Source organism: Chrysochloris asiatica, unplaced genomic scaffold (genome assembly GCF_000296735.1).
Source record: "Chrysochloris asiatica unplaced genomic scaffold, ChrAsi1.0 scaffold00043, whole genome shotgun sequence".
Classification (NCBI taxonomy): domain Eukaryota; kingdom Metazoa; phylum Chordata; class Mammalia; order Afrosoricida; family Chrysochloridae; genus Chrysochloris; species Chrysochloris asiatica.
The window spans coordinates 11,203,633-11,223,855 of NW_006408561.1; the positions used below are offsets into that span (position 1 = coordinate 11,203,633).

The 20,223-nt window shown below is 36.5% G+C and overlaps 1 protein-coding gene across 1 annotated transcript in view; it reads right to left on the bottom strand.

The window, feature by feature from the left end:
• The window catches only part of LOC102830828 (cholinesterase-like), a 112,684-nt gene that overhangs the window by 86,766 nt on the left and 5,695 nt on the right, over nucleotides 1-20,223 (bottom strand). The window contains exon 2 of the mRNA XM_006861800.1: nucleotides 15,196-16,720. Coding sequence (XP_006861862.1) covers nucleotides 15,196-16,720 — 1,525 coding nt within the window. The remainder of the gene's footprint in view (nucleotides 1-15,195; nucleotides 16,721-20,223) is intronic.

Here is a 20,223-nt window from a genome sequence, read left to right on the forward strand (position 1 = left end):
CGGAAACCCTGTACAGGGTCGCTACGGGTCAGAACCGACTCGAAGGCACTTAACAACAACTATACTTGATATTCTGGAATATTTGATAAAGCAAGTTTTATAAGCTCTTTTCATAGATATCTCCCTTTGGAAGATCTGATTTCTCTCTAACTCCACTGTCATTGATAGTAAAACATTGTTGCATTCTGAGATGGTTTTCCAAGTTTTCTTATATACACTCCAAATTGTCCCTTTTGGTTTGTGTTGCATCAATACATATCAGACTGATTTTGTCATTCATTTACATTTAATTTACATCCAATTTGTTGAACTTAAGGTAAGCAATAGGATTTCTGGTGTGTCACTGTAGGATCAGCTCTGGACTGTGAACCACAAGGTCGTCCATTCAACCCAATCAGCTGGTCCTCAGAAATCCTATGCAGGGTTGCTATGAGTCAGAAGTGACATGATTGCACTTAACAACAATAGGTAGGCATTCTTTGTTTTATTCATTGCTTATAACTTCTCATTTACTTCCCATGGGAGAAAAAGGTTTGAAGTGATAGAACATTGATGCTGTTATGACATCAATAAAATAAATCCATGGGGATTTGTATCCCAACCCTTCTGCAAACTAATCAAAATGTTCTATTTGGGTTAATTATGATAATGTTCCACAAATAATTATAGAATCAGAGTATAAGAAGTTTTCTCTTCACTCTGCAAACCACATGTCAGAAAATCTAATTATAAAACTGATCATAATTGGACTGGATGGCCAGATGACAGTCTTTCACAAACTTGAACTTGTCTCTATATGCAGTGATGTCTAATTTTAGTGTGTTCTCTGCCCTTACCTCTGTAACATTAACTAAGTGGGTATCAGTATGCTAACACGTTAAAATTTCAAGTTTGCGACCAAGTGCATTTCCTAATCATGCTTAATGAGTGCTTTCAATAAGAGATGGTGAAGGCAGTCTGCAGAATATTTAATACCATGAAATGAAAGTTAATAATCTTGAGTCATAGTTAATCTTTTGCTCTGTCACCTTTTAGCTGTATTCACTTTTTTGGTCCCAATGGGCCACAGTTTTCTCATATAAAAATGTTATATAGCTTCATAACTTCAGTATTTTCTCATCCTAATAATAGAATCTGTATACTTCATCTATTGTCGTTGGAATAGTACTGTTTTGGTTAATATCATTAATTAATTTCCCTTTGGTATACTAAAAACATCTCTTATTAAGAAATGTGTCATAGTGGAGTTCTGGAATATTTATTTTATGAAGCTAATGAATATGTTGTTCCTGTTGTGGGGTCCCATTGCATCAATTCTGACTCATAACAATCCTATACAAAACATTCCTGAATAGTTCTGCACCATCCTCATGATTGTTAGGTTTGAGCCCATTGCTAGTACCACTGTGTTAATCTATCTCTATGGGATGTTCTTTTTCTTTTTTACTGAACCTCTTTACCAACCATGATTAATATAATACAAAATAAGTTCAAGAATAATTTGATCATTAATTTCTCATGAAGGGATTTGTATAAATGCATTTATTTCTGTATATCTATAAATGTGGAGTCCTGGTGTGGTGCTGTGGGTTAAAGCACCAGACTGCAAAGTCGTTAGAATTGAAAGGTCGGCGGTTCAAGCTCACCAGCTGCTCCTTGGAAACCCTATACAGGGTCGCTATGGGTCAGAATCAACTCGACGGTACTTAACAACAATAACAACAATAAATGCTATATAATGAGTACAGATACATACAAATGTATACAGAAATTTAAGATGCAGCAGCATTGGTTCTCCACTCATAATCTCTTTGACTTTTCAAATGGCTTCTCTATTACATTTGTGAACAAAATGATTTCCAAAGAAGAAAAGAAAGAGTAGGCAAGGGAAAGATACTCATTTGAAAATATGTAGGATTGAAATATTGTTATTTCAATTACTTTACTTTTTGTATCACATATATTAAAACAAGGTAGACACATATCCACTAAATATAAAGTATCATTCAATTTTTACATTAATAATGTTAAAATGTATTACTATGAGTACATTCCTTAAATACAAAAACTAAATTTATGGCTACATGAAATAGCCATCTTGTAATCTTTATATATATTTGTATATTTCTAAATCAGAAACAAAGTGCATTGTCTTAGAAAACTGTAATTTGTAATTATTATAGTTACACATTGGTATACAAAAGCATGCATATTTTCATTGTCCCAAGTATTTCAAAAAAGTCTTGTGCACTGAGGAAATATGACTTAGCATTTAATTTAATCTCATCTACTCACCAGTATGAAAGTCAAGAGCTTTTCTTACTTATTTTTTCCAGATCATTGAACCATAGAAATGAAAAGTATAGAAATATATTTTTTTGTGCCAAATTAATCAATTGTTCCCTTGTGATAAAGCTTCTTAAAGTACAAGGAAATAATAAGTAAAAGAAAATACATGAGAACAGCAACATGCCTGCTGTGAGATTCTTTTATACAAAAACTTTGTTAAGTAACTTTTTAGTTGGATGACATCAAAATAGAGGAAAAATCAAAGTGACTTGTCTCATAACACTTATCTCTAACAGAAAGCATTAGGCAATATTCACTTGAGAGTCCTGGTGTGGTGTTACAGTATAATGCACTGTATCACATGGTTGGTTCAAACCCACCAGTTGCTCTTCGGAAACCCTATTCAGGGTCACTATGAGTCAGAACTGATTTGAAAGCACTTAACAACAATATCAGTATTCACTTTGGAGAAACTGTGAATTAAAAAATAAATAAATAAAAGCACCAAGCATAAGCAAATTAATTGCATTGTTAAGCTTAATTTGTTTTAAAATGTACGTAATTGATTAATTTTGAGCAAGGACCTTGAACTAGTATACATTAATATGGGAAAACCAAGTTTAATTTTGGGTTAAAATGAAGTAGTTTACACCTAGGAAGAAAACTGTGGCATCAGGATTGGAGGAAGACTCATTAGCAACCTACGATATGCAGATGATACAATCCTGCTTGCTGAAAGTGGAGAAGACTTAAAAAATTTACTGATGAAGATCAAAGAGCACAGCCTTTGGTATGGATTACATCTCAATGTCAAGAAAACAAAAAGCCTCACTACTGGACCAATAAACAACATTCTTATTAACAAAGAAAAGATTGAAGTTGTCAAGGACTTCATTCTTCTTGGATCAACTATCAACACTCATGGAAGCAGCAGTCAAGAAATCAAACGATGCATTCATTGCATTAGGCAAATCTGCTGCACAAGACCTTTTTAAAGTGCTGAAGAGCAAAGATGTCAGCTTGAGGACTAAGTTGTGCCTGACCCAAGCCATGGTATTTTCAATAACCTCATAATATGCATGCAAAAGCTGGACAGTAAATAAGGAAGACCGTAGAAGAATTGATGCTTTTGAGTTACAGTGTTTGAGGGGAATATTGAAAGCGCCATGGGCTACCAAAAGAACCAACAGATCTGTGTTGGAAGAAGTGCAGCCAGAGTACTCCCTGGAGGCCAGGATGGCCAAACTTTGTCTCTCATACTTTGGACATATTTTCAGAAGGGACAAGTGACTGGAGATGGATATCATGTTTGGTGGGGTGGAGGGTCAGAGAAAAAGAGGAAGATTTCCCACGAGATAGATTTGGCTCAGTGGCAGTATCAATGGGCTCAAGTGTGGCAACAATAGAGAGGCTGGCCTAGGATCAGGCAGTGTTTCATTCTGCTGTGCATAAGGTGATTATGAGTCGGTACCAATTCGATGGCACCTAACAACAACAACAAGGGGAAAAAGGAGCTCTGGTAGCATAGTGGTTATGAATTGGGCTGCTAACATCAAGGTCAACAGTTAGAAACTGACAGTAATTCAGCAGGAGAAAGATAAGTCTGCTCCCATAAAGATTTACAGCCTCGGAAACCCTATATAGGATCACAATGGATTAGAACCAACTCGATGACACTTAACAAAAAGGGGAAAGGCTACATTTTTAGTAGAAAGGAGGGATAAAATGACTTGTCAATGATATGTATATGAAAATGAACTGACTAGAATAATAAACAAAGCTAGCATTAGCAGGTTAGTCTTCACTGCAATCCTATGAAGTAGATGTCATTATATTCACCATGTTATAGATCAGAAAAAAAATTGTGGGGGAAATTTAATCAATTTGCTTAAGTTTACTTACACAAAGGATCTGTGAAAACACTAGACACAATCTGGTTACACATTATGTAATACACCATGTGGAAGACTGTTTCACTGCAATGTTGAATGACTGACTCTTTGAAGTTGTACATGGAGAAATTTGCAAACAGTGCTCAAAGAAGGTAAAATAAAGCAAAGATGCTCTGCAACAGTAAAGAACAACTTGAGGAATCTTGGATAAATGTTCCTCCTCTATTCTATATGATGTTAATTGTGTTTTGGCTTATTTTCCTTCTTTAGCTTTTCTGGTCTCTGATAAACTAATTAAGTTGTTTTCACGATTTCCGATATCATTGGCATAGTGATGAGCACATGTCATAAATGTAGTTTACTTTAAGTTGTTGACCTTCAGATTCTGGCTTGGATAAGTATTTATTGTATATATTTATTGCAATGATAATTCAATTATTATAGAATATTAGATGCAATTCACTTAGGGATATGTGGGTAATGTGGGTAATTTTTAGGTTCCTGTTTACAGATGGGATTGGGATCATGACAGGAGCAGGTGAAATATATAGCGATAGAAACTCCAATCAGTAAAGACCTACCTTTTATCATGGATTCTATTGTGTGAGGAATCACAAACACTTCAGTTTAAGATTCCATATTTTAATATCACTTAGGACTGTCACAGATTTTTTTTTTTAACTTATATAAGAAAGCCACTTTAAAGAGTTTTCAGATATCTTGGGAATTGACAAACCATTTTGAAAAACTGATGATAACTGAGTTCAGTGTTATTGAATAAGAAATCTAAGAATTAACATGTCCTTTAATACAACTGAGGGGATGGGCCTTCACCTTTCTGTCCAACATGGGGAGAGTGACACTGGACTAATGCTCACCACCTCCCAACCACCAAACTATTGCAGAAATGGGCAAAATAGACAAGAGAATGAATTTCAGGCACTGGATAACAGAAAGCAGAAACCTCTAAACTGTTAGAGAAGAGAAACTCCAAATTGAGTCACATGCTTACCGTGATTCCTTACTTGGGAACAATTTCTTGTTTTAAGTATGATGTGCCCAGGCCTAAGAAGAGAACATTAGCCCCACTGAACTTCTGAGACAGGAATCGAAATTCTGGATGACTAGAGAAACTGGAATTTGCTAGGCACAACCCCATAGATGAGGAAGCTAGATAAATAGTGTGGACTAGAATTCCCTGTAGAATTTTGGCTAGGTTGGGCTGCATATACATAGAATGAGACTATGCCCAGAGAGAGAATGCTGCAAGGCTAAAAAGGTCTCCTAACAGACAAATATTTGTGCAAACTATTACCAAAAAAAAGGAAAATTAGATTCTGAAACATACATAAATTTTAAAATTCACTGGATAAGTTTAATTAGAAACTGGAAAAATTACAAAAAAGGGTCAGTGAAACTTAGCACAAATAAAAAAAAAAATCTAACTTGAGAAATAGGAATGCAATGGAAATAAAAGAAACAGAATCACGATTGTTGTTGTTGTTGTTAAGTGCCATTGAGTCAGTTCTGACCCATAGCGACCCTGTACAGGGCTTCCGAGGGTGTAAATCCTTACGGGAGTAGAAAGCCTCATCTTTCTCCCGCGGAGCGGCTGGTAGTTTCGAACCGCTGACCTTAAGGTTCGCAGCCCGATTCGTAACCACTACGCTACCAGAGCTCCTTTACTTGTGAAATAATATTAAACAGTCTAGCATGGTGGCACAACACCAAAAAGTCAGTTCAAACCTATCAGCTATGGAGAATAGACCTGTAATCAACAACAGCAGTAGATAGGAGTTAAGTGTGAATAGCTGGAGAAGAAAAAAATATTGAATAAATACTTGCCACAACGTTCAGAAAATATTTGACATAAAGTATCAGTTTACAGAGGTAAGAATCTCAGTAAAACCTAAAAAATTACAAATAAGATACAAACAAAACAAAACACGCATATCTTTAAAATGATAGTGTGTTGAAAACCAAAATAAATACATTGTCTTGAATTCAACCAGAAGTAAAAAAATAAATATTTATATACACTTAGGACAGAGGAACATACAAATAAATGCTGAATTCACATCAGAATGTTGTTGTTGTGAAGTGCCGTTGAGTCAATTCCGTCTCTTAGTGACCCTGCACAGGGTTTCCAAGGAGCAGCTGGTAAGCTTGAACCACCGACCTTGGAGTTCAAACGACTTTGCTGTCTGACGCTTTAGCCAATAACGCCACACCAGGACTCCTCACATTAAGTACTGTGGAGTCAGTTCCGACTCATAGCGACCCAGTACAGGGTTTCTGAGGCTGTAAATCTTTACCGGAGCAGAAAGCCTCATCTTTCTCCCGCGGAACAGCTGGTAGTTTCAAATTGCCGACCTTGAGGTTAGCAGCCCGATTCGTAATCACTACACTACCAGAGCTCCTTTCATGTCAGAATAGTAGAGACAAAAAGATCATAAAGAACATCTTTCATTAAACTGATAAAAAGAGGCATAAAAGCTATCTCAAAATTCTATATTCTTAAATTAATATTCTTCAAAACTAGAGAAAAATAAAGTCATTTACAAATTAAAGAGTGTTAGAATTTCTAACTAGCTGATCTGCAACAAAGTGAGGATGGCAAGACTTCTCAAATACTTTGAATATGCTATCAGGAAAAACCAGTCCCTGGAAGACATCATGCTTGACGATGTCAGCAAAGAATATAGAGATGTATTAACACAGTGGTTGCAAAACTAGGCTCAAACATAGGAATGATTTTAAGGATGACACAGGACTAGGCAGGAAAGTATTTTGTTCTATGTTCTGTTACACATCTAGGGACTCAATGGGTCAGAGCTGATTTGAAAGCACCTAATAAAAATGTCCTGATGTGGTGCTGCAGGATAAAGAACTGGACTGAAAAGTCAATTTGAACCATAAGTCAGTGGTTCAAACTCTCCAGTCACTTCTTAGAAATCTTCTCTAGAGTCGCTTTAACTCAAAATCGCCTTGACACCACTTAACAGAAACAACATCAGGGAAAAAATGAGGCTTTCTACTACCTATACAGGGTCTTAGTAAGTTGGAATCAACTCAACAGCACTTAACCACAGCAACATATTTAGGTTGTATTCATTTGTCAAAACTTACTAGTATACTTGCTTAAAGTGTTTGCATTTTTATGTATGTAATTTATATTCCAACAAAATTCATAACACACATGGCTTTAAAGAAGAAAAAAAAAGTATTAAAGCATTTTATGAATCAAGCACTTGAAACTCATTTTCCTGGATGTTAATTATAACTCCATGTTGTAGTTTTTATTTTCTTAATTTATTACTTTGAGGTTGGGTGGAAGTAAAAATTAGCAGGGTTTCTCAACATTGACATATTAACATCTTTGACTGAATAAGAATTTGTTGGGAGAGGTGTGTTGTGTGTTTTAGGAAGCTGAGCAGCATTTTTGAGCCTTGCCCTGCATTGTTAAATGGTCCCTGTGTTGAGGGAGGGGTGTATGTGACAAAATCATCCCTTTTAGAACAGGGTTAGTACATATTGCATGTGGTCAGAGTGACATGAATGGAGTTCTGGTATTCATAGATATACTGTGGAAAAAAAGATAATACTGTGAAGGAAAGATAATGCACACCAGTAGCTTCTCACTACAATTTACCATCAAGTCACTCTCAACACATATTACTTATTTTTATTATCTTTATTAAACTGTCCAAATCAGGACTGTAAATAGCAACAACAAATCGTTTGCCATCTAGTACTGCTATAACAGGGATGGCTTTATTTTCTCCCAGTTTAGAAGACTAAAGTGTAATTCGGAGCACTGGAGCTAGGGGAAAGCTATCTTTCTCTATCAGTTCTGTAGGACGGTCCTTGTCTCTTTAGGATCTGCTTCCTGCTTCTTTGAATATCTCCATATATCTTGGCATCTATCTTACCCCATTTGTCCTATGTTTATTGCTTAATCTCTTGTATAACTCAAGAGAGTAACTCAAGGTATCCCCTACAATAATTCTACCTCATAAAATAATAAAGACATCACATTCCAAAATGGGTTTATAAAACACAAGCATTGTTGCTATTATAAAGTGCATTTGAGTCAGTTCTAACTCCAGCAACTCTTTATAGAGTTTTCAAAAGAAGTGGCTGGTAAATTGGAACCAACAACCTTGTAGTTCAAACCAAGTTTTTGATCCAGTGCTTATCCTACAATGCAAAACCAGGACTCTATAACACAGGCATAGACATTAGGATTTACACAATATATTTTGGGGGACATAATTCAATTCATAGCAACCCACACTTTTCCATGCCCGAAGTCATGCCTTCCCTATATGCACAACACAGTCATCCCATCTCATCATCTCAAGTCTTAAATCAATCTCAAGTTCAAAAGTTCATCTTCAGAATCATCTAAATCAAATATGGGTGAGATGTTAGGCAAATATTCCTTCCTGGGGATTCGTTTTCATCTGTGAATCTGTGAAATCTGGAAAGCAAGTTATTTGTTTCCTGGTGGATCAGGCACAAGATAGACATTTCCATTACAAATTGGAGAAATTGGAGGGAAAAAGGTATAACACACACCAAGTCCAACCATGGTATTTTCAATTATGTCATCTGCATGTAAAATGTGGACAATGAATAAGGAAGTTTGTAGAATTGATGCATTTGGAAATGAAGCACCAACAAATCTGTCTTAGAAGTACACCCAGAATATTCCTTGCAAGCGAATGTGGTAAGACTTCATCTCTCATACCCTAGACACATTGTCAGGAGGGATCAGTCCCTGGAGTAGGACATCATGTTTGGTAAACCTGAGGGTCAACAAAAAATACGAAGATCCCCTACAAGATGAACTGACACAGTGGCTGCAACAATGGGCTTAAACATAACAACAATTGTGAGGAGGGTGCAGTACTGGGCAGTTTTTTATTCTGTTGTGTCTGTATAGGAACCAACTTGGTGGCACCTAACAACAACAACAGCACCAAGCAAGTCCAATATCCAGCATAACAAATTATATTAGTTCTCGAGGCTTAGAAGTAATTCTTTCTTCTCTCAGACCATCTGGCAATGGCCCCACCTTCCAGATTCTAGGTAATAGTCACACTCAACTAGGTTTTGGGTGTACTCTGCCCTACACTTCTGCTCTGCCTTAAAGGTCCACTAGGACAGCAGCTCTGCTCCCTCACCTTTTGGTGAGCACATTCTCCAAGTCTATCCAAGTGGCACCCCATTCTGGACCCAGGTAGGCCTCTCCTGCCCTTCTTCCTGTAGGTCATGGAAGCCTGGCCTCTCATCTTTGGGAAGCAGCCTGCACACCTTAATGACAGCCCCACAGTGCCTTTGAGATCCAGGATGCTGTAGCCCAACCCTTTGTAAGTGAAAAGGCCCTGATTTCCATGCTCCTTCCAACAATTCTGCTGATCTCAGAGCTTCTCCAGGTGATGGTGGTGTGCCATGGAGTCGGTTCCAACTAATAGTGACCCTCCATAGGGTTTCCAACGCTGTAAATCTTTATGGGGGCAGAAAACCTCATCTTTCGCCCATGGAACTGCTGGTAGTTTCGAACTGCTGACCGTGAAGTTAGCAGCCCAATTCATAGCACACTGCTTGGCCTGTATCCTGCCTATAAAATTGCAAAAGTCAGAAAGTATTCTTTCCTTTCATTCTTTCTTTGTTCTCCACAATCATATCTGATGAGATTATTGCTTTGGTAGTTGGTTATATCCATCTGTCATAAGGTTTATCTCTTTTACAAAAGATTGCAGAGCTATATCCTTGGTGAGAATGCTAGGACATGTGTATTTTTTTAGTTTATACAACTGAGTTATCCAGATCTTTAAGTTCTGTTTTCATTTTACTCCATTCATTTTTAAATCTATCTCTTCTCACATTTTACTGTAAGTACCACAGAGAAAACATGCAGCCTCTTTAAGATCTTGCATAGAAATCTGATCAGCTAGATATTCAAGCTCATCACTTACAAGTTCTACCTTCCACCAAACATTTAAAGTCAATTCAGACACGGTCTTTACTATTGCATAAAAAGGTTTACCCTCCTCCATTGCCATTTTCTTTTAAAGCATTACCAGAAGTATGTTTAATGGACACATTTCTAGCACATAGAGTTGATAGTTCTCTATATATCCTCTAAGATGACAGAGACTTTCTCAATAGCTCTTCACATTTCTTTCTGCGTTATCACCAAAATTGACTTTGATGTCCAAAAGTCTACCAACAGTCTCTTCAAGACAATCTAGGCTTTTAATAGTAGGTACCTAAAACTCTTGAGTTTCTATCTATTATCCAATTCCAAAACTACTTTCACATTTTAGTTATCTATTAGAGCGTCAACAACTAAAACCAGCAGGGATGAAATAGAAGAAGTCTACCAACTTCTTTAATCTGAAATTGATCAAACATGCAATCAAGATGTATTGATCATTATTGGTGATTGGAATACAAAGGTTGGGAGCAAAGAGGAAGGATCAGTAGTTGAAAAGGATGGCCTTAGTGATAGATGATGCTGGAGATCACATGATAGAATTCTGAAAAAAATAAATGATTTGTTAATTTCAAATACCATCTCTAGACAGCGTAAGAGATGACTATACACATGGACCTCACTAGATGGAATACAAAGAAATCAAATTGACTACATCTGTGGAAAGAGATGATGGAAAAGCTGTTATTTGAACAGAACATGGGAACACTAGTTTAAAATTAGAAAGGTGTGTGACAGGGTTGTATTATTTCACCATACTTATTCAACCTGTATGCTAAGCAAAAATCTGAGAAACTGGGTTATATGATGAAAAACATGGCATTGGAATTAGAGGAAGATGCATAAAGAACCTGCGACATGCAGATAATACAAACTTGCTTGCTGAAAGTGAAGAGGACTTAAAAATATTTACTGATGAAGATCAAAGACCATAGCCTTCGGTATGTAAAGAAAACAAAAATCCTCACCACTAGACCAATAAACAACATTCTTATCAATGGAGAATAGATTGAAGTTGCCAAGTACTTCATTCTTCTTGGATCAACTATCAACACTCATGGAAGCAGTAGTCAAGAAATCAAACGACGTATTGCATTAGGCAAATCTGCTGCACAAGACCTTTTTAAAGTGTTGAAGAGCAAAGATATCAGCTTGAGGATTAAGGTACGTTGGACCCAAGTCATGGTATTTTCAATAACATCATATGCACACAAAAGTTGGATAATGAATAAAGAAGATCATAAAAGAATTGATGCATTTGAGTTATGGTGTTTGGGGAGAATATTGAAAGTACCATGGGCTGCCAAAAGAACAAACAGATATGTGTTGGAAGAACTACAGCCAGAGTGCTCCTTGGAGGCCAGGATGGCCAGACTTCATCTCTCATACCACGGATATATTGTCTGTAGGGATCAGTCACTGGAGGGGGATATCATGTTTTGTAAGGTAGAGGGTCAGAGAAAGAGGAAGACCTCCAGCGAGATGGATTTGCAAAATGGCAGCATCAATGGCTAAAGGTGGCAACAACTGTGAGGTTAGCGCAGGACGGGGCAGTGTTTCGTTCTGTTGTACATAAGGTCTCTATGAGTCGGTACCAACTCGATGGCACCTAACAACAACAACTACTCACGGCTCTAAAGTCTATCTCAGTCATCTAGTGTAGGTATAGCAGAAATGTCACAGGTGGATGGCTTTTATTTTCTCACAATTTAGGTAGCTATTAGACTGAATTCAGAGCAGTGTTTCCTGTGGGTTTTCTGTCTCTTTTAGCTCTGGAGAAACGTCCTTGTCTCTTCATCTTCTGCTTCCTGTTTCCTTGGAGATTTCTATATATCTTGGCATCAGTCCCTACCACATCACTCCTCTGATTAATAATTAATCTCTTTTATGTCTGAAGTGTGTTTGACTCAAGATACACAGAACACTAATCCTGCCTCACTAACATAACAAAAACAACCTATTCCCAGTTGGAATATACACAATGCAAAGACAATAGAATTTAGGTCATTGGTTTAAACTCATCAGCCAATCCTCAGAAACTCTATGTTGTTGTTGTTGTTAAGTACCATCAAGTTGAGTCTGACTCATAGGGACTCTATATAGGGTATCTGAGGAGCAGTTGGTGAGGTTGAACCACCGACCTTGCAATTCAAAGTAATGTTAGAGTCCAGTGCTTATTCTACATAGTCTCACCAGGACTTCCTATACCAGATCTCTATGAGTCCAAACTGACTCAACAACACTTAAAAAGAAAGCAATACAACATGGGAGTGGGTATAATTCAGTCCATAACTGAATCAATAATAACACAATAAAATGACAGCTGATCTTTCGAGAAGTCTGATGTCTAGTTTAGGAGACTGGCATAAAATAGAAGATAACATATAGACCAAATACTATCAATAATTTCTATGGAAATATGTAAGATGGCAGAAGCAAGTACAACTAAGAATTTCTTGAAATTCTGGATGAGACATGTAGTTGTTCAGGACCTTAAAAACAAAACAGCATGTATGTCATGAAAGAAGAGCAGGATAGGTATTGTAGGCAGGAGCCATATCAAGAACAAAGCTCTAGATTTCAGCTAAGAGTTCTGGTAGCATAGTGATTACGTATTGGGCTGCGTTCCACTGGAGAAAGATGAGGCTTTCTGCTCCTGTAAAGATTTACAGTCTCAGAAACCCTGTACAGGGTCACTATGAGTCAATTCCACTGCACATAACCACCACCATGGTATTTTTGGCTTTTATGATGAAACTATTCTTCTGTGTAGGTGGGTATGGCTGGAAAATATGAGTTGCACCAAGATTGTAGAAGAGTTTTAATGCTAGGTGGAAGAATGTTAATTTTAGTTATAAATATTAAAACAGTTGATAAATATTAAAAGATTTTGAGGAAAATCATATCTTATAAATTATACTGTAAGTAAACATATATAATAACATACAGTGAATTAGGAGTAGGGAGTGGAAAGAAAACCACCAAAACAATAATAGCACTGTCAACATATTTTTAATTATTAAAGTATGTATGAGAAATTTGATTAATTCACCAATCAAATTGTGAGCTTCTGTAATCAGTCCTTTAAAAAATATATGCCCAAACATTTATTTATTCATTTTTTATTATTCACATTGCTACAAATTACTATAATATATAAGATTAGTTGTTTGATTGACAAGTATAGTGGAAATTAAAGCAAAACAAAATTAAAAAACAAACATTGCTTTCTACACATATACACAGATACATTTAAAAACAAATCCCTATATATAACAAATAAGGGAAAATATATCTTTTCAGAATGTCTACAATTATCCAATAGCATTCATGTTTCAGGTGGTAGTTGTGTGTACCAAGTCAGTTCCAACTCATAGCGACCTGGTAGGATTTCTGAGGCTGTAAATCTTTACGGGAGCAGAAGGCTTCATCTTCCTCCCTCATAGTGACTGGTAGACTCAAATTACTGACCTTGTATTTAGCAACCCAGCTCCTTAATGTCATTCATATCACTGCTTAAATAGAGAACAATGTAGTCAAACATAAGAGCCCTCATACCTCCTAGGTAGCCGAGTAACCTTGGTGGTGGTGGTGGTGGTGTGCCTGGGAGTCAGTTCCGACTCATAGAGACTCTGCATAGGGTTTCCAAGGCTGTAAATCTTTACAGGGGCAGAAAGCCTCATCTTTCTCCCACAGAACAGCTAGAAATTTTGAACTATTGACCGTGAGGTTAGCAGCCAGACTCCTAACCTCTACACTACCTGAGGTCCTTTGAATAACATTAGCTCTGAAAAAAACTATTAGAAAAATAACATTATAAAAATGGAAAACTGCATTTTTAGTAATATAAAGTCCAACTTCATCACCATCTTGCTCTTGCCCTTTCATTTTTCTGAGCAAATATGTGTTTCCTTGAGTATGACATACTATTATTGATGTTGTTGTTCTTAAGTACCATCAAATCAATTACTACTCATAGCGAGCGTATATAGGATTTTCTGTATGATGCTGGGGGGTGTGAACTGCCTAACTGTGGTTAGCAGTCCAGTGCTTATCATACAGAGCCACACCAGGACGCCTAGTATCACTATCATGGTGGCTGTAGTGGTTGTGTGCTGATTCATAGTGACTTTCTGTAGGATTTCATTGGCTATAATCTTTAAAAGAAAAACAGAAAACCTCATCTTTCTTCCACAGAGAGGCTGGTATTTTTGAACTCCTGACCTTGTGATTAGCAACCCAATGTGTAAACCACTATGCTACCAGGGGTTCTTTGGTACCACTATATTGTTGTTATGTGCTTCTGAGTCAGTTTTGACTCATAACAAGTCAAAATCAAACCCTGTATAGGGTTTGCAAGGAGTGGTTTGTGAGTTTGAACCACAAACTTTGTGGTTAGAAGCCTAGTGCTGATCCTACAGCACCACTATTCCAATGCATAAAAGCACAAAAAGAAGATTATTCCTATTCTATTCTAAACCTGTGAACATTGTAAATTTAGAGGTTAAAAATCATGGTCACAATAATTTTAGTTGTCTAGGTAAACATAGATTTATATAGGATGTCAGGCTAACACGGATAACTTGCAGTATTTTGGAGGTGAAATCAGAGAGGTTCTATGATGATTTATTAAGCACTTCAAGCACCTGAAAATTATTACATATCAACAGCAAAACCAGTCTAGGTGAAAACAGATTAAGTCATTAGTACTTTGCTTTTAGTAGGAGTCTTGTTGATGCTGTAAGATAAGCATTGTGCTGCAAACCACAAGGTCAGTGGTTCAAATCCATCAGCTGTTCCACAGAGAAAGATGAAGCTGTGGGCTACCATAAAGATTTAAAGTCTCAGAACCACTATGTGGGGATGTTATGAATCAGAATTAACTCAATAACAGTGGGTTTTGTTTTGTTTTGGGCATTTTTAATGAAGTCTGCACTGGAGACCAAACAAAACTAAGCAAAAAAAAAAAAACCAAAAACCCTAAAGAACAATTATAAAACCAGTACTTACCCATATTTTGCAAAATTTGCCCAGCGTTTCATTATGGATCTACTCAAAATTTCCTCAGCTTTTGTGTAATTAACTCTTCTTTCCAGAGGTAAACCAAAGACAAACTCAATTTCATAGCCATGCATCACTCCCATCCATTCTGGCCAAGGAAGCTTGGAGGATTGATGTTCAAAGTAGTATAAAAAGGTATTGTGTCCCAAGTCTGAGAATTTTCTGGCAAATTCCAATACAGGGCATATGAAATTATAATCTCCAATAACATCATCTAAGGCTTCCCGGTAATGTTCTGGTCTCTGGTCATCTAACCAATCTGTATAGTGGAAAAGAATTGATTCCTTTCCAAAGTCACTCACTCCTGGGAAAAATATTTTTAAACTTTCTTGAAATTGTTTTCTAGTTATGATGCTGTTGTTATCTTTGCTAAACCCAGGAGCACCATATACCAAAAATGCTGTCCCTTCATCTTTATTAACGCCCACCAAAATCTGGGTTTTTTTTAATTGCCCAAGCTGGAGCAGTGTGTCTGGCATGTCAGTGAGAAAATCACCATCCACTGTTGGGCCAAAGTTTACTAACAATAGAGACTCATAGGGGACAACAAATACTTCATGCAGAAGAATTTCCTGGGGATCTTTTTTTTGAAGACATTTGATTATCTCAGTTTCATTTTCTCTTGAGCAACCAAGAAATTTAGCTAAAGTCAGCGTTCTGTTTCTGGCTTCATAGACAGACATTACTGCCCAAGGGGCATTAGAGGATCCACTTTGCAGAATGGCTCTGGTGAATAATGGGTGACTTCCAGGAGACAGTAAATGAAGGCTAACAGAGGCTGCTCCTGCACTTTCTCCAAAAAGAGTTACACTTTTAGGATTTCCACCGAAGGCTGCTATATTTTTTTGGACCCACTGAAGTGCAAATTGTTGATCATATAAACCCATGTTCCCTGGTGCCTCGGGATTTCCTGGCAAAGCTAAGAATCCTAGGGCACCCACCCTATAGTTCATTGAAACTACAATAACTCTTTCCACACGAGCCAGAAACTTGCCATCATAAACATGTAAAGATGACGTTCCAGTTTGAAAACCACCACCATAGATCCACACCATGACAGTGGCATTTTTGGGTTGAGGTGCTGGACTCCATATATTTAGATATAGGCAGTCTTCACTAAGGTCCGTGTTTGGGTTCCACATCTCTGATCCATGGAAACCTGGAAAACTTTGATCTAAGTTTTGATAACAGGAGTTTGCATATTTTGTGGCATTCCAAATATCAGACCACTTTGTTAAGGGCTGTGGCTTTTTGAATCGAAGTCTACCAAGAGGTGGCTGTGCATAGGGAATTCCAAGAAAGGCTGTTACTGTGCCACCAAGAACTGGCAAGTTCATTCCTCGGACTCTTCCATTCTTTGTTGTAATTATGATGTCTTCTTCAGTGTGTGATTTCTTGATAAACACACAGAAAAGAAGGAACCACAAAAGAAATCTGATGCATATGATTGTATCCTTGCTCTGCATTCTGATTTCTGGAAGAAAGATAAGGAGAGAATTTTAGTAGCCTCACACATATAATCATTTATTGATGTTATGTAAGTATTATGGAATCCTGGTATGGTGCTGTGGGTTAATGCACTGGACTCCAAGGTCAGTTTGAACCACAAGGTCAGAAGTTCAAGCTCACAAGCTGTTCCTCACAAACCTTATATAGGGTTGCTATGATCCAGAACTAACTCAACAGCACTTAACAACTTAACAACCAGTATCATATTTCTTATTGGTCCTACAAATTGTGAAAATGAAAACTTCTACTACCATAATATACATCTACGTAGAAAAAATAGAAAAGTGTTATAGATATTTTAGTTTTCAATTTAGAAAACAAATAAGGAGAATGGCAAAATAGTAATTATTTCACTTTAGAAAAATTCTTACCAAATTATTTTGAAGTAGCAAGTAGTAGTGTTTTAGGAGCAAGATTTACATATTTTAAGGATTGAATAAAGAGAAACATTTAATCGAAATATGTTATATCATAGAGATAAAAGAGAGTGCTGTGAAGCTGCAGTGTAATAAGACAGAACAGAAAGTCAGAAAGAAACCTAAAGCCAAATTCTAAATACTGAAATCCAGGTAGAAATGCCTTTCATGAAAATTAAAAGTCAGAGTAATAGCTTGATTCAGAAGAGGAACCTTGTCCCAGGCGTATGCAATATTACTATGGACAATCCCATCTAAACTGATGTTATAGGTATACTCTACTTAAAACTTTGATTAAAGGAGGAAATAATAGCACACATATTCTCTGAGATGTGTATGATTTTAGTCATGTCTGGCTGGGACAACTGTAAATGAAGTCAATAGCCTTAAAAGTTCCATAGCCTCCTATAATTTTCCTTTCCTGGGTAAGTATGCTTAAGAGAATCTCTTTTTACTTAACTATTTATTTCTATGATGTTAGTTATGCTCCGGAGAGAATATGGGTATTCTATTCATAGAGTGGACTACAGGTTTGACACTGTAGGATCAGCATTGGACTATGAACCACAAGGTCAAAAGTTTCAACCCACCAGCTGCTCCTTGGAAACCCTATATGGGATTGTTGAGGCAAAACCAACTCGATAACAGCACTTAATAACAGCAATTCATAGAATTTTAAGTAACAAAAACATGGTAGTAGGTGGTTATGTGTCATGGAGTTGATTCGTTCTTGTTTATTCTACAGGTTAGGAAAACAAACAAATATGTTACCACTTTAAAAGCTTATGCTGTTGGTAGTGATCCTCTATAGGGTTTCCAAGCCTGCAAATCTTTAAGGGAGCAGAAAGTCTCATCTTTCTCCCATGAAGAAGCTGATGGTTCTGAACAGTTGACCTTATGTTTAGTCACTCAACACTGAACCCACTACCATACTATAATAAAAAAGTGTTGTGGATATATTTAGTCATTTCGTGAGACAAATTCTGCTTTGTATTTACAGTGTTTTCTGAAATGTTGTAATCATGAATCGTTTTTGCACCAGTGGCCCAGTAGTTTGCAGTATGACATGTGAGGAAAACTACTAGTTCAGGAATTTCATACTCAGAGATATCTCAAAGAACATCTGTTAATTTGTTGATTTATGGCTAAAGTATGTGCAAATAGTTAAATACATTGGAAGAGTGAGAATTTTTACTCAAAGTAATCTTTAAGATCACCAAAAGCTTAATTATTTGATATGTTATTAAACAGATGTAATGTTATTTATTTCTCATATAAGAGGCTATTGGAAGAAATCAAAGTCTGGTTTTTATTATGTATACCAGAGTTTATGTTAAATAAACAAATATTAATAATCACTCTTTGCAAATTTCCCATAACAAAAAGACAAGATAATAATGCAAATGTAGTTTAAACAACTAACACCTTTATATAACTGAAAAAAAGCTGATTAGAATAATCAATTAAAATAATGATTCTCTTTCATGTAACATTTACAAAGATTCATCCATATTCTTTCCTTTATTTATTTCTGATATTGTAATTGTAAATTCAATCTGTGTTCCCAAGGACAAAATTCTGTGAATATTGGGCATTTGTAACAGCATTTCAATTGTTTTAGAAGTAAAAGAATAGGCAATATCTCTATAAATATGGCCCAGAATTAAGATACACACATCACATTTTAAGTTACCAAAATTCCCCAATGTTCATAGTACAGCTAGTGCTCAACAAGTAATTTTTTAACCCAACAAATGTCTGAGTAAATCAATGAATGGTTTACAGTATTTTATTCACTTTCTATACTTACACTAATAGATATAATTATAGAAATAGAGGCAAAGATGTAAGGTGATTATTATAATAGTATTTTTTTCTCAAACCATGAAATTAAAATAAAGGGTTTTTTTTTTCCCTTAGTGTGATAAAATTTGATTTGAGCTAAGACCTGTTGGTTAATGGGCTGAACTGCAAAGTGAGTTTGAACCACAAAGTTAATGATTCAAGTTCACCAGCCGCTCCTCAGAAACCCTATAAAGGGTTGCTATGGGTCAGAACCGAATGACAATAAGACCAGTAAAGTAGATTATTGAAATATGTACTATTTATACTGTAGTTCTATGTTGTTCTTGTAGTTAAGTGTTGTCTAGTCATTTCAGACACATAGCAACCCTGTACAGGATTTCTGAGGGGCGACTACTGAGTGTGAATCACCAACCTCACAGTTCAAACCAACCTTGTGGTCCACTGTTTATCCTACAGTGGCACATCTGGGCTCCACATTATTATAACATTTATATATTATAATTACAATAAATGTATGTTATGTTATGAATAATAATTCAATAAAAAGCAATAGTAATGCAAAGTTGCCTGTAAACTTGATACTTGCTAATGGAACATTATATTTCGCACAGCATAGGAGTTTTAGAGACACTGTTATAGCTCTTAATAAGGACTTTTTCCCTGAGTAAATCTATTAGAAAAGGATAAAAGTCCTGGTGTGGTGCTATAGGATAAGTACTGGATGGTTAACCATAACGTCAGTAGCTCAAGCCCACTTAGTTGCTCCTTGAAAACTTTATACAGGGTTGCTGTGAGTCAGAACCAAGTCAGCAACACATAATAAAAAACATATATCTGAAAAGAAAAAATAAGACACAAACCCTTCTTATTCTGAATCAGGGGTGGTGGCAGTGTGCACTAGAGTTGGTTCCGACTCGTAGCGACCCTGCATAGGGTTTCTGAGGCTGTGAATCTTTACAGGAGCAGAAAGTCTCATCAGTCTCCCGTTGAAAGTAGTTTCAAACTACTGAAAATTAGGGGTGGGGAACTTTGCTACAATTTATAACATCATCCACTGGCCATACAAAATTATCAAATTAAAAACTAGCTTGCTTACTTAGTGAAATGTGTAATTAACTCACCCCTAATGTGATGACTAAAAGGAGCTCTGGTAGCGTAGTGGTTACGAATCGGGCTGCGAACCTTAAGGTCAACGGTTCGAAACTACCAGCTGCTCCGCGGGAGAAAGATGAGGCTTTCTACTCCC